The sequence below is a fragment of the Pinus tabuliformis genome, chromosome 6 (assembly GCF_031772625.1).
Source record: "Pinus tabuliformis cultivar Carrire ecotype Pingquan chromosome 6, CPIR1, whole genome shotgun sequence".
NCBI classification, from domain to species: Eukaryota; Viridiplantae; Streptophyta; class Pinopsida; order Pinales; family Pinaceae; genus Pinus; species Pinus tabuliformis.
The window spans coordinates 2,038,764,257-2,038,777,155 of NC_142292.1; the positions used below are offsets into that span (position 1 = coordinate 2,038,764,257).

Sequence of the window (12,899 nt, forward strand, 5' to 3'; positions counted from 1 at the left end):
AATATTTATACTAAATTTAAATAAATTAAATAAATATTTATTAAAAAGAAAGAGCAAGCCAAAACTCTTATTAATCAGACGGTGCAGTGACATAGAATTAGTCCATTCACTCAACAGATGAAGCGACAGTTGTATTTTTTAAATGCGGTTGCCCCTAAGCTGTTACTTATCCAATAAAAAATAATGTGGAAAAAGTTGAAGTTACAATTAAATTGGCAGGGGTTTAAAAATTGAAAAAGTAGTTAAAGTTAAAAGGTGTCATAGAAATAGACCATTCTCTCAATAGATGAAGTGACCATTGTATTTTTTAAAGTGGGTTTTTTTTAAGTTGTCACTTATCCAATCGAAAATAATGTGGAAAAAGTCGATGTCACAATTAAATTGGTAAGGATTTAGAAATTGAAAACTTCCTTAAAATTTAAGTGTGTTTTTGAAAAAGTCAACAAAATTAAAATAATATAAAATATTTATTTAAAAAGAAATTATTAAATAAACTACTTCACTCACCATTTTTATGGAAAAACTCCCAAATTTATCCCAACTTTTTCGAATAAAATCTCAATTTTTTAGTTTTCCAAAACATAGCCAAAAAATCAACAAATAAAATCAGCTAAAATCTAGCTTTAAAAAAAAACTAAAATCTAGCTGAAAAAATAGATTTACTGATTTTTTGTATTTTATCACATTATTTGAAAATACATTGTTTAATCCTTTAATATGCTCTCAATACAACTTTCTCCAAGAGAAAAAGAAAAGACAAGCCCTAATTTTGCTCTCAATACCACTGTTTTCACTTGTATATATTGAACTTTCTAAAAGAGAAAAAGAAAAGACAAACCTTGATTTTGCTCTCCATACCACTGTTTTCACTTGTATATATTGTTTTTTCCTAGCAGCTTCCAGCGTTTAAGGTTTGCAGGAGTTTAAAAATTGAAAAAGTCGTTAAAGTCGAAAAGTGTCATAGAAATAGTCTATTCACTCAAAGATGAAATGACAGTTGTATTTTTTAAATTGGGTTGTTCTTAAGTTGTCACCCATCTAATCGAAAATAATGTAGAAAAAGTTGAATTCACAATTAAATTGGCAAGGATTTAGAAATTAAAAAAGTCGTTAAAGTCCAAAAGTGTTTTTGAACAAGTCGACAAAATCAAAATAATATAAAATATTTATTAAAAAAATGATTAAATAAACTACCTCACTCACCATTTTTATGGAAAAACTCCCAATTTTATCCCAACTTTTTCGAATAAAATCTGAATTTTTTAGTTTTCCAAAACATAACCAAAAAAGCAACCTATAAAATCAACTAAAATCTAGTTCAAAAAAATCAACTAAAATCTAACTTAAAAAATCTAGATTTACCGAATTTTTTTGTATTTTATCACATTATTTGAAATATATTGTTTAATCCTTTAATATGCTCTGAATACAACTTTCTATAAGAGAGAAATAAAAGACAAACCCTGATTTTTTTCTCAATACAACTGTTTTCACTTGTATATATTGTTTTTTTCCTGGCAGCGTCGAGCGTTTAAGGTTGGCCCACCTTTTTGCTTTAAAAGGTTTGCCCACCTTTTTGCTTTCACTTGTATATATTGTTTTTTCCCAGCAGGCGTTTAAGGTTTGCTTATCTTTTTGCTTTACCAAAGTTCTTTTCAAAATAGGAAAATGCTTTCCGCTTTTTCTTTCATAAGTTTATCTTTCAAATCCATGTTTATTCATATCTTTATACCCATTTTAAAATTTCTTTCCAGGGAAATTTATCTTTCCGGCTAAATTTATCTTTCCACTCAGTATAACATTTCTCTATAGTTAGGTTATTTCTAGTTATGTTATTTCATAATGGCAGTTTCACTTTCCTCCTTTATGTCCACCACTTGGACATAACCACTTAGACAACAAGAAACCCAAAATATTCATGTATGGTTTCCCATATCATTTTCAAGAGATAGAAACATTTATATATTATAAAAATTATTTATATAAATCAGTGAAATTTATTCTTGACCCCACCACTAACCTTTCCACATATTTACAAGTAAATATGAAATAATAATGTCAGCAAAAGTAATTGCACCAGGAATATTACAAATTCCTATTATTATAGGAATAATAATAAATTAATTAGTTTGTATGTTTTAATCTTTTAATATTTATTATAAATTAATATTGATCAATATTTATTAAAAATTTACTTTATAGGACTAAGTTAATTTAAATAAATTAAAAAATATATATATTATTTTGGATTTAAGAGATCTGTGGTTTGTACTTTTCGAATCATTGACCGGAGAATCCACAGTATGAGTATTTTTGTACCAACGTTTCAAATCCCAAATGGATCCATCATCAGGGTTTGAGAATGATGATAAAAGAAGAGCAGAATGGATAGAATAAATACTTAAGAGGACAAAATTTTTAAGGAACAGCACATGGTCGGCTTGAAAATGAGATTGTTGTCCCGACAATTTTTAAGAAAATGTAGATCTGCAACTCTTCTTGTTATCCTCACTCTAAAACTTTCGAGTAAAAGGATTTCACTCCAAGTATCCCCTCCGTACAAGGATAAGATTTTGGATTTAAGAGATCTGTGGTTTGTACTTTTCGAATCATTGACCGGAGAATCCACAGTATGAGTATTTTTGTACCAACGTTTCAAATCCCAAATGGGATCCATCATCAGGGTTTGAGAATGATGATAAAAGAAGAGCAGAATGGATAGAATAAATACTTAAGAGGACAAAATTTTTAAGGAACAGCACATGGTCGGCTTGAAAATGAGATTGCTGTCCCGACAATTTTCAAGAAAATGTAGATCTGCAGCTCTTCTTGTTATCCTCACTCTAAAACTTTCGAGTAAAAGGATTTCACTCCAAGTATCCCCTCCGTACAGGGATAAGATTTTGGATTTACGAGATCTGTGGTTTGTACTTTTCGGTCAATGATTCGAAAAGTACAAACCACAGATCTCTTAAATCCAAAATCTTATCCCTGTACGGAGGGGATACTTGGAGTGAAATCCTTTTACTCGAAAGTTTTAGAGTGAGGATAACAAGAAGAGCTGCAGATCTACATTTTCTTGAAAATTGTCGGGACAGCAATCTCATTTTCAAGGCGACCATGTGTTGTTCCTTAAAAATTTTGTCCTCTTAAGTATTTATTCTATCCATTCTGCTCTTCTTTTATCATCATTCTCAAACCCTGATGATGGATCCCATTTGGGATTTGAAACATTGGTACAAAAATACTCATACTGTGGATTCTCCGTTCAATGATTCGAAAAATATATATTATTATTCTTAATTTTATCATAAATATATATTCCATTCCAATTCAACACTACTATTAAATTTGATATATATTATATTCGAATTCAATACTAGTATTATGAATAATAATAATAAAAAGTTAACATAATTTTATCATAAATATATATTCCATTCCAATTCAACACTACTATTAAATTTGCTATATATTATATTCGAATTCAATACTAGTATTATGAATAATAATAAAAAAGTTAACATAATTTTATCATAAATATATATTCCATTCCAATTCAACACTACTATTAAATTTGATATATATTATATTCGAATTCAATACTAGTATTATGAATAATAATAAAAAAAAGTTAACATAGTTTTACATAGTCGTTGGTTGAACTTAGTTGAAAACTAAATAATTTAAGTATGGGGGTTTACGCAGTGCATTATATTAGATATCATTTTGGGATTCAACTGCGTTAAGTAAGTCATTCACGTATGACCATTTCCATGAGAGGTAGTCGTAACTGACTGATTTCTCATGATTTTTGAATAGTTCACTTAACACTCATTGCGTCGGGTGATGCTCACAGGGGTGAAGAAGTGGGATTGAAACTAGTGAAATGAATCACATAGCATCAATCATCACTGTCGGGGCTTGCACCCGGTAACCAGGACTTCCTAGGAGGTCACCCATCCTAGAACTCCTCTGGCTCAAGCGCGCTTAACTGTGGAGTTTTCCCCACAATCAAGCCCACTTAGCTTGCTACCCCATTTGCAAAACCTTAGCAAGTATTGTGCCTCATAAACCATTCAAGTAGAAATCCCTTGACTCTTTTTGAATTTAAGTATGGGGGTTTACAAAAGATAAAAGTCATTACAAAAGGTAAAAAAAAATAAAAAATGAACTAATAAACTTGCAGGGGATAAAATCAAACAAATCTCAAACATAATGTCTCACATTAAAAATTACAATCAAAACTTGATCACCCAACTTAAAAAAACATTAAAAAAAAAATGAAACACATTTTTTTACTTAATGATAAATATCTGAAAATGAACTGATAAACTTGCAGGGATAAAATCAAACAAATCTCAAACATAATTTCTCACATTAAAAATTACAACCAAAACTTGATCACCCAACTTAAAAAAACATAAGAAAATTAAAACAACATTTTTTTTACTTAATGATAAATATCTGTCATCCTTGCTCAGAGGCCAGGCTAATATTCTCTATATATTTCCAATTTTATAGATGTCTCTGAAGGAACGAAAAAAAAACTTAAAACAACTTACCACCAAAAGTCGGAACAACTTCCCACCAAAGAACCAATGATTATGGTTATTAAAAATTTAATAATCAACGTTATTTCAAATTTTTCTCAATGTCTTTTCTAATAATTAGATAAAATATAAAGACTAACTAAAAAATATGGTCTAATGATATTATGTTTTGGAGTTTTAAAATGGAATCTAATAAAATTATTTTGATCACATCTTGATTTTTCTTATTTAAAATAGGTTTCTGAATTCGAAACATTCATGATAAATTTGAAAAACTAATGAATTACTCAGATTGTGGCAAATTTGCCATTCAAATGTGTCATTCCACAAAAATCCAAATCCATATTAAATTTTAAACAAATTAAACCGTTCCAAAAAAATCCATATTAAATTTTAAACCAATTAAACCGGAAAATATGACCCAAAAAAAACAAACAAACAAACCATCCACATTATTTAAATTTTTTAATTTTGTAATAGTTACTTTTTAATAATTGAGCTGGAGACTCTCAGAAATAAATCTAAGAATAACTTCCTTCGGGCATAACTTTGCAAGGCATTTTCCTCCTTTCCACCATTGTAACTCGCCTTGCTGAGCTGAAAGATCAAAAAAATAGATGTTTCGTTGAAATTCTTCTATACTGCTATTTCATTTATTGTTTTCCTGTTCCAGTACATGTATGCTGGTTTGATGAAAGCATTAAGAGATGGTACTGTATTCAAAAACCAGAAGCACTCCCAAGATTGCAGAAGATTGCATCACCATCTTTAAATACTAAAATAAAGCTGCAACTCCAAGAGAATACTTTTTGGGGTAGGAAAACCATTGAACGTTGAATAGTAAGCATGCCCACTAGAGATTCTGTTCTGCTATGACGTATGCGAAGAGATTCTTATGCAAGCAAGCTCATCATATGTAAAGAGGTAAGGGAAGAAAAAACCGACCATCAAAAAGCGAGACAATGCTCAATGCTAGTGCAACAGTAATACATCTTGGCAAAATGGAAACAGTTAAGGTTGGTTCCAGTCCAATCACTCGGCCCATAGCTGCTGTTGAGTACAGAGAAAAAATTGTTGAAGCCACCACAGCTGAGAAGATCTCCGCAGCATGCCGTTTGACAAGCTAGACACACATGAAAGATGATGCAATTTTACAAATATCCAAACATCAATTTACAAACTATAATAAACTCAACGTAAAAATATTTCAGCTGTAGTCCAATCAATTGTTTCTATCTTCGCAGATCATTTCTTATCATCAGAGTCTAAACTCTAGAGTATGTCTATAACACACAAACACGAGTCAATCAATTTGCTCTAGACTAGGAGTCAGGACTGGAATATATAGACTACTACAGAGCCATATATGTCAGCAAATGGCTACAGTCGTTAATCACACAGCAGCAGCAGTTCTGTATTGCTACATAGTACTTACAAACTGGGGACATTCAAACTACAGGAACTAGAGTAGGATGTACATCGGAGCTTACTAAATAGAAACGTGCATAGAAAACCTTCAAAAATATAACCTCCATGACTCTCTGAAACTAGGCTATCCAGTGTCAAGCACGTACGAGTCATACATAATTCAATTTAGATATGCAGTGTGATAAAACAATAAAGTAGAAAATGAAGTACATCCCTACCTTTCTCTGACGAAACATTGAGAAAGCGAATGAAAGAATCACAGATCCAAGAAATCCCATCAAAATATCACCAGCACCAGGATTGGTTGCACTTTTAGTTAAGTAGGCCCCTGCACATCAAAGGATATATTCACAATTTCATAATGCAGAAAAGGCTCAAGGAATACGTAATTGTAATAAAAATCCAAGATACTTGACTCTCATCCACACATTGAAACACACTGACATCTGGAACATGATAAAATCTAGGGAAGATGGAAGAGATAAATCCTACCTGCAAAGTGTTAGGCTATGAAGCTAATGAATTGCACAAAAATATTCATGAAAAAAACCTAAAAGTTGAGATTACAAAAGAGAATCTTCCCCCTCCATTTTCAAATTGTCCCTTGTTATGACTTAAATTTTTTAATAAAATGTAATATAATTTTATTTATAACCTTTTTTATTGAACTTCGGAATATGTACTCTTTTTATAATATCATCTAAATTCCTTTATGCTATTTAATTACCTTTTATGAAATTGAAAATAATATTTAAAATATCGTTTTTACATCTTCCAGAAATACTGTCATTATATATAATACAATTCCCTTTGAAATAATCAAATAATTTATTTTCTTAAAGTCCAATGGAAATTAAAAACTAATAATATTGTTTAACCTTTATTGGAGCTCAACTTAACTTCACCTTCACAAGTCCAATGGGAATTAAAACCTAATAATATTTGTTAACCTTTATTGCAGCTCAACTTAGCTTCACCTTCACGGCTAGGAAGGGTCGGTGGAAGGTTGGAACCGTTAAGTTTTAATCAAATCATTTAATCTTTGATCATGCATAAAGATAATGGCGGCCCAAGACACTAATACAGTGGTTATACAAGGTTCAGAACTCACTGTGATTTTGAAATTCTAAAACAAATTTAATTGGTCGTTAGTAGCATCTGAACTGTCATGATAGTTGACAGTGGCAATAGGATTTCAAATTAAGTGATAGCATAATGGTACCGGAGGACAGGTGGTTCCCTTAGGCTTTGATCTTTGGCCTAGGGAAAAGTGTCCAAAAGAATTTAATTTTTCTCCTAAAGAGATTTTATAATTTTATAAAGTTAAATCTAATTTAAAAGTGACTTTAAGTGATAAAGTTACTAAGTCTAATTTTAAAGTGACTTTTATAAAGTCAATGAAAAATTAGAAAAGAAAAGTGACTTTGGAAATAAATGACTAAGTGAGTCTTTATTAAAGTGGGGTGAATTAAAAAATAAAAAGTGAGATTTAAATGAGCATTTAATCTCAGCCATTGATCTAAATCTATTTCAGCCATTGGATTTAGAGATCACCCAAAAGTCACTTGGATCACCCAAAAGTCATTTGGAGTTATATTAAGGGAGGAAAATGAGGAAAAGATCACATTCGATTCAATTCTTTCATGAGCAGATTGGGAGAAAGAGAGCAAGAGAGATTTCTGAGCAGGGAGGAGAAGGAGACAGCAGTTTGGCACACATTCCAAGGCAGCAGTTGAGCAGATTTGTACAGCTGATTCAGCACACAGTGAAAGGCAGATTTTGGCACGATTTTCGAGGAGTGGTTTGCACAAAAATCGAGGAGCAGTTTGCTAGTTTTTCTACACGCAAAACGAGGGCCATACAGCAGCATTTAATGCTGAAAGTGGGCACGAAAATCGAGGAGACCGTACAACATTTATTGCTGTCCTGTTTGCTGTAATTTCCAGTTTGCTGTGAAGCATGGGAAAAGAGATAAGTTGTAAATTTGCTTGCTGATTTTTTGCGGAAAATTTCTCGCTGTAAAAAGGCAATTTTCAAAAATAAAGAAGAGCTCTCAAAGTAGTTTTCCCCAAGAGTTGTAGGGGGTTTTTTCAGGGTCACATTGACCAAAAATCTCAGTGTTTAAATGTGTTTTAATGGCTGTTTATTACTGCTGATTTTTATTTCTGCAATTTCCAGCATTCTGTAAAATTTCCAGAATTTGTGTTTTCAGCAAATTTATTTTTTTCAGCTTGTTAAATGTATGGTTATGGGAAAGGGCATTTAACTATATGGGAGAAATAAGGAGAAACTGAAAACCGGGGTGGGAAAACAGAAATTTCTACAATATACTCCGATAACAAGATCTAGGTCACCCTCTCTCAAACCCACAAATTACTCCCACAAAACCATCATATGATGAAATGCTCCATTGTCCACGAACCATGCACCTTTGTCAATGGTGCTAGAAAGAAATGTCATCAGCAAGAATTCTTTCTCAAACCCATTAGCAAACTCGTTCACTTATGACTCATGAGTCTACTAATGCAGTGCTCTATGATTTCCCCTTGCCCTTCTTCTTGTTCGGACATTGGTTTGCTAGTATATGGATCAGGAACTATCTTTTAGTATTTTTTTTAATATATATATATATATATATATATATATATATAAATTTGTCCCTCGTGTACTATTTCCAGGGTCGTTGTGTCTCGTGTCGAATACTCATATTTACGTGTCCTCCGTGTCTCGTGTCAAATACTCGTATTTATGTGTTCTCCGTGTCTCGTGTCCTCGTGTCATGTGACTTAATTCATATGTTATTCATCAGTAATGTATGCAACAATGATATCTAGATTCTATCAAATAAATTTTCAATAAATTAGGGCACAATAGAAAACCCTAGATTCAAAATATTCCATACATTAGACATAAAGAAAATATTTATCCAATAAAATTCTCACTTACAAGATAACATGCATGAAATTCCATCCATCGATTCAAGACAATAGCTCCAAATATATAAATGCATTCGTTGATCGAATTTCCTCCACAAAACTAATAGGCTGAAATAATCCAAGTTCAGGTGATGATGAGAATTGAATTGTTGTCTCTATTCATATGAGGAATAGATACAATTAAGCCTAAAAGCCTAAAAGCCCCTAATCAACAAGTAAAATCACAATAATGAACTGGGTTACAAGCCAACCCACTAGCTTAGACAAAAAACACAAGAATCTCCCCACACGTGTGAGCCATAGGGCTAGGAATGCTGACATCATCAATGTGTAGAGTGTTAGAAAATCAAAAAGGCGGAAATTTTCTTATATTGATAATTACTTGTGATATCTTTGAATTCTTATTACCTTTCTTATGTTCTTCTTTTATCTTAGTTCATCAAGCAATTACCAAAACCAAAACACAAGGAACAAAGACACCAGATGTAGGCACTCAGCCAGAGCTAAAACCCCTATATAGAGTAAAACCTAGTCAAGAACTCTTCCTTCAGTAATTCAAAATGAGATGGACCAAGACCTTAGACCAACATACTTCCTCCTACACAAAGTCAACCTTCCAAGATGATTTAGTAGTCTCTTCTTATTCAACAGCTTCAACCTAGCAACAATCCAAAAATTGGATTTCCCAGCTACAAAATTTCGACCCCCAGTAACAGAACTTCGACCCAGCAGTAGAATTTTGACCCAGCAGCAGAATTTCGACCCAGCAGAACAGTGAATTCACACATGAGAGAGAGAGAGAGAGAATTTCAACTTCTAGTGCCTAAGAGATACCTTCTCCTTTTCGCTAGCCTTCTTCCTCCTTTTCCATGAAATTCACACTTTTTTTGGCCCAGAAGATACAACTCGAACTTGGTGAGTGAGTGTTCCAAATGAGATCAAGTTGCTGCCTTTATATAGGTGTTTTTGTCCCTTAGTTTAGGCCGACTTGTCCAGTTTGAGGTCGACTTGGTGGAGGAGACCTATAAGACCTAATTTACATCAAAATAATTTTCATTCTTGACAAATAAATTCCAAGAAGGGTTCTTTACATTATGACATGGTCAAGGACACTTGACATACCCTAGAAGCCTACACACGAGGCTTTGACCTATAAACAAATGACCCAAGCAGGAAACTCATGCTTTAATAAATCTGGTCCTATTCCATATTACAAGATTCCTGAGGTTGTGAAACCATCCCCTATCCTTCCCTCTCAAGAGGTTTGCATCCTCAAAAGACCCCATAAAAAATAAAGCAAGAAGCGGAGGCCTAAAAAGGAATTCAAATTAGGGGATCTAGTGTTGGTGGATAAAAATCCTATTCCTGTCAAGATTCATGGTAAGGTCAGTGAAGGATATTATTACATTGCTAGACTTGACGACAAACTTTGGCCTCAGTTGGCCAAAATAAGTCGTATCACCCCTTTTCTTGACACTTGACATTGTATTATATGCATATTAGAGTAGGATGCATTGCATATTGATTTTTTCATTAGAACTAATATCATATTCTATTATCATTTTAGATTAGATGCATTTAGATTAGGAATTTTATTTCATGTTGGTTTTATGGCCTAACCAAGCATGGGCGATCAAAAAATTGTTAAAACATGTTGCGCCTTATGTTGTCTTTGATGTGCAGATAACATGTCTATAGTCTTAGGAGATCGCTGGTATTCTAATGACCTCCCTGTTTGAGCACGTGAGTCGCACTCCACTGAGAAATCATATCCCAATTTGAGCCAAATGTTACCCACCACTAGTGGGTGACCCCCATAGGTGATTTTTTTCTCTTCGATTTGTGTTCAGGCAGCAGCCAGCCACCAGATAGCTCGATGTGCCATCATTCTCCGCCACCTGAGCCAGCCATTATGTGCCCTTGTCCATCTGTTATGATCGTATGTTTTAAGGTGGGCCTTCCAACCCCGAATGTATGGCTTTTCATTATGTAATTGGATATTTTTGCTTACTTATCATGGACACATTTGGACATGGATGATTGAGGGGATTCGACGGAAAGAATGGGCTTGGTCTATGCTCTTGACCCCTTGTCCAACTTGGTGGTTAGTCTTGTATCTTGGTCTCGTGGGATCCCCTTTATTGGCTACTAGCTTTAGGAGTGGCACTACATGGGAAACCCCGATTTTGGCTGCATGGTCCTGCTTCCCGACACCATATACATCACTCCCCTCCACTCATTATAACCCCTTTTCACATATTTCCCATTCAGGTCCACATTTGTCCATTGGGTCCACAAGGAGTTATCCTTCCCCTCCCCTTGTCCACACTTAGGACGGGCCTGGAACGATGCCCCGAAAGTTGATGCAACCATAAAGAATGTTAAAAGCATAATTTGGCCACTTATTACAAGAAATGTACCATAAAATGCAAAATATGGCTGAAACAAAAAATTTAGCACATGGGCAAAAGCCAGACATGAGCTCTACCCCTTATCATTATGGCCATCACCATGGTTCCTAGAGCCCCTATATGAGCCCCCAGCGTCATTTAGGAACCTATGATTGTCCAACCCCTGGTGGGAGATGAACTGCCCAACCTTAAGGGGGTATTCACTATTATATCATACACATCATGCTCTCACTCCCTAGAGCCCCAAGCATTTAAAAGAAAGAAAAATCAATAAAAGGCAATAGGCATATGAAGAAGGATAGAAAAACAAAGGTCGGGGTAACTCATGTACCACGATTTCTCCCTCCTACATCTATACACCTATTTGTGAGCTTCCCTCATTATAGCTACTCTTTTACCATGGCATGTGGCTTGGAGGCTTCCCCTGCTACCCCACTCCATTCCTTCATTATTTCACATGACTCCTACCACTTGATGGGTGTACCACGGACCTGTCACTCCCTTAGAGATTGAAACCGCCTAATAGGGTCCTTTATTAGCCTCCTTCTTGGCCTGCGAACACCTATACATTCTAAAGCCCATTTGGAAGGACATGCCACTATGAAGTGTCCACTTGGACCCCTGACTTGTAAACATATTTACTCAATTGTACTAATGAATTGTCACACTGGAAGGTGAGGAGACACATTGGATCTTATACAAGATTGCAGGTGGGTCTTCACCTTGGGATTGGCCTCCCTATATAGGATCCGAGCCCTCCAGAGGATTGTGATGGCACTCGTAGAGTGTGTTAAGAGCCATGGGCCTCCTCCACAATAGAGCATTGATTTCCATACCATGGGATTCTTCAGAACCACATTATGCTTGCTCATTCCCCACTCAATGCAGAGATGATGATGCACTTGCACCGCATTGCCCAGTTGGCCACATACTTGCACCACACACTTGGCATATGATCCAGGGCCCAAATGGGGTTTTGTCTCATCTAGGGAGAAATGGGAGGGCTTGTATAATCATTCTTCCCCTTATGGATGGAGTATCAATATGTTTGATCCAGTTGGAGACCCATGAGACCATTCACTGTGCCCCACAACCATTTGGAAGCACGACAAATGTTTTGCTTGAAAACCAAGGGGCCAACAACTTGGTCATGATTTTGGGAGACCTGTTCTTCATTTTGGCACATGAGGGACATATATTGGCCTTCCAACCAATGTTGTGAAAAGCGCGATCGGGATTAAATCGGCGCGGGGAACGAATCGGAAAAAATCGGAAAAAAGCGGGAAAAAATCGTTTGGTACAAAAATATTCATTTTTTTTCATTTTTTTTCAATTTTTTTAATATCCAAACCATCTACAACATAAAATAAATACATTGACACATAAATATGATAAAAAAACTAACATATAAGATGTTTAATATCATTTCTAGCGCTAAAATCACACATAACATTGAATCATGTCCTGAATAATAAGTCCTGACTCCTGAGTCCCAACTCAGCCTCAAAATATCAACAAAAAATATGATAATGTATCTCATCATATCATAATGTCATATACAATAAAATGAA

The 12,899-nt window shown here is 34.3% G+C and overlaps 1 protein-coding gene and 1 non-coding gene across 2 annotated transcripts in view; both read right to left on the bottom strand.

The window, feature by feature from the left end:
- The window catches only part of LOC149267428 (plastidal glycolate/glycerate translocator 1, chloroplastic-like), a 220,186-nt gene that overhangs the window by 104,697 nt on the left and 102,590 nt on the right, over nt 1-12,899 (bottom strand). The window contains exons 5-6 of the mRNA XM_089432684.1: nt 6,200-6,309; nt 5,499-5,676 (exon numbers count right to left, since the gene is read on the bottom strand). Coding sequence (XP_089288810.1) covers nt 5,499-5,676; nt 6,200-6,309 — 288 coding nt within the window. The remainder of the gene's footprint in view (nt 1-5,498; nt 5,677-6,199; nt 6,310-12,899) is intronic.
- Nucleotides 4,439-4,540, bottom strand: LOC149267429 (U6 spliceosomal RNA). The gene has a single exon (XR_016261270.1). It is a non-coding gene; the product is annotated as a U6 spliceosomal RNA (small nuclear RNA).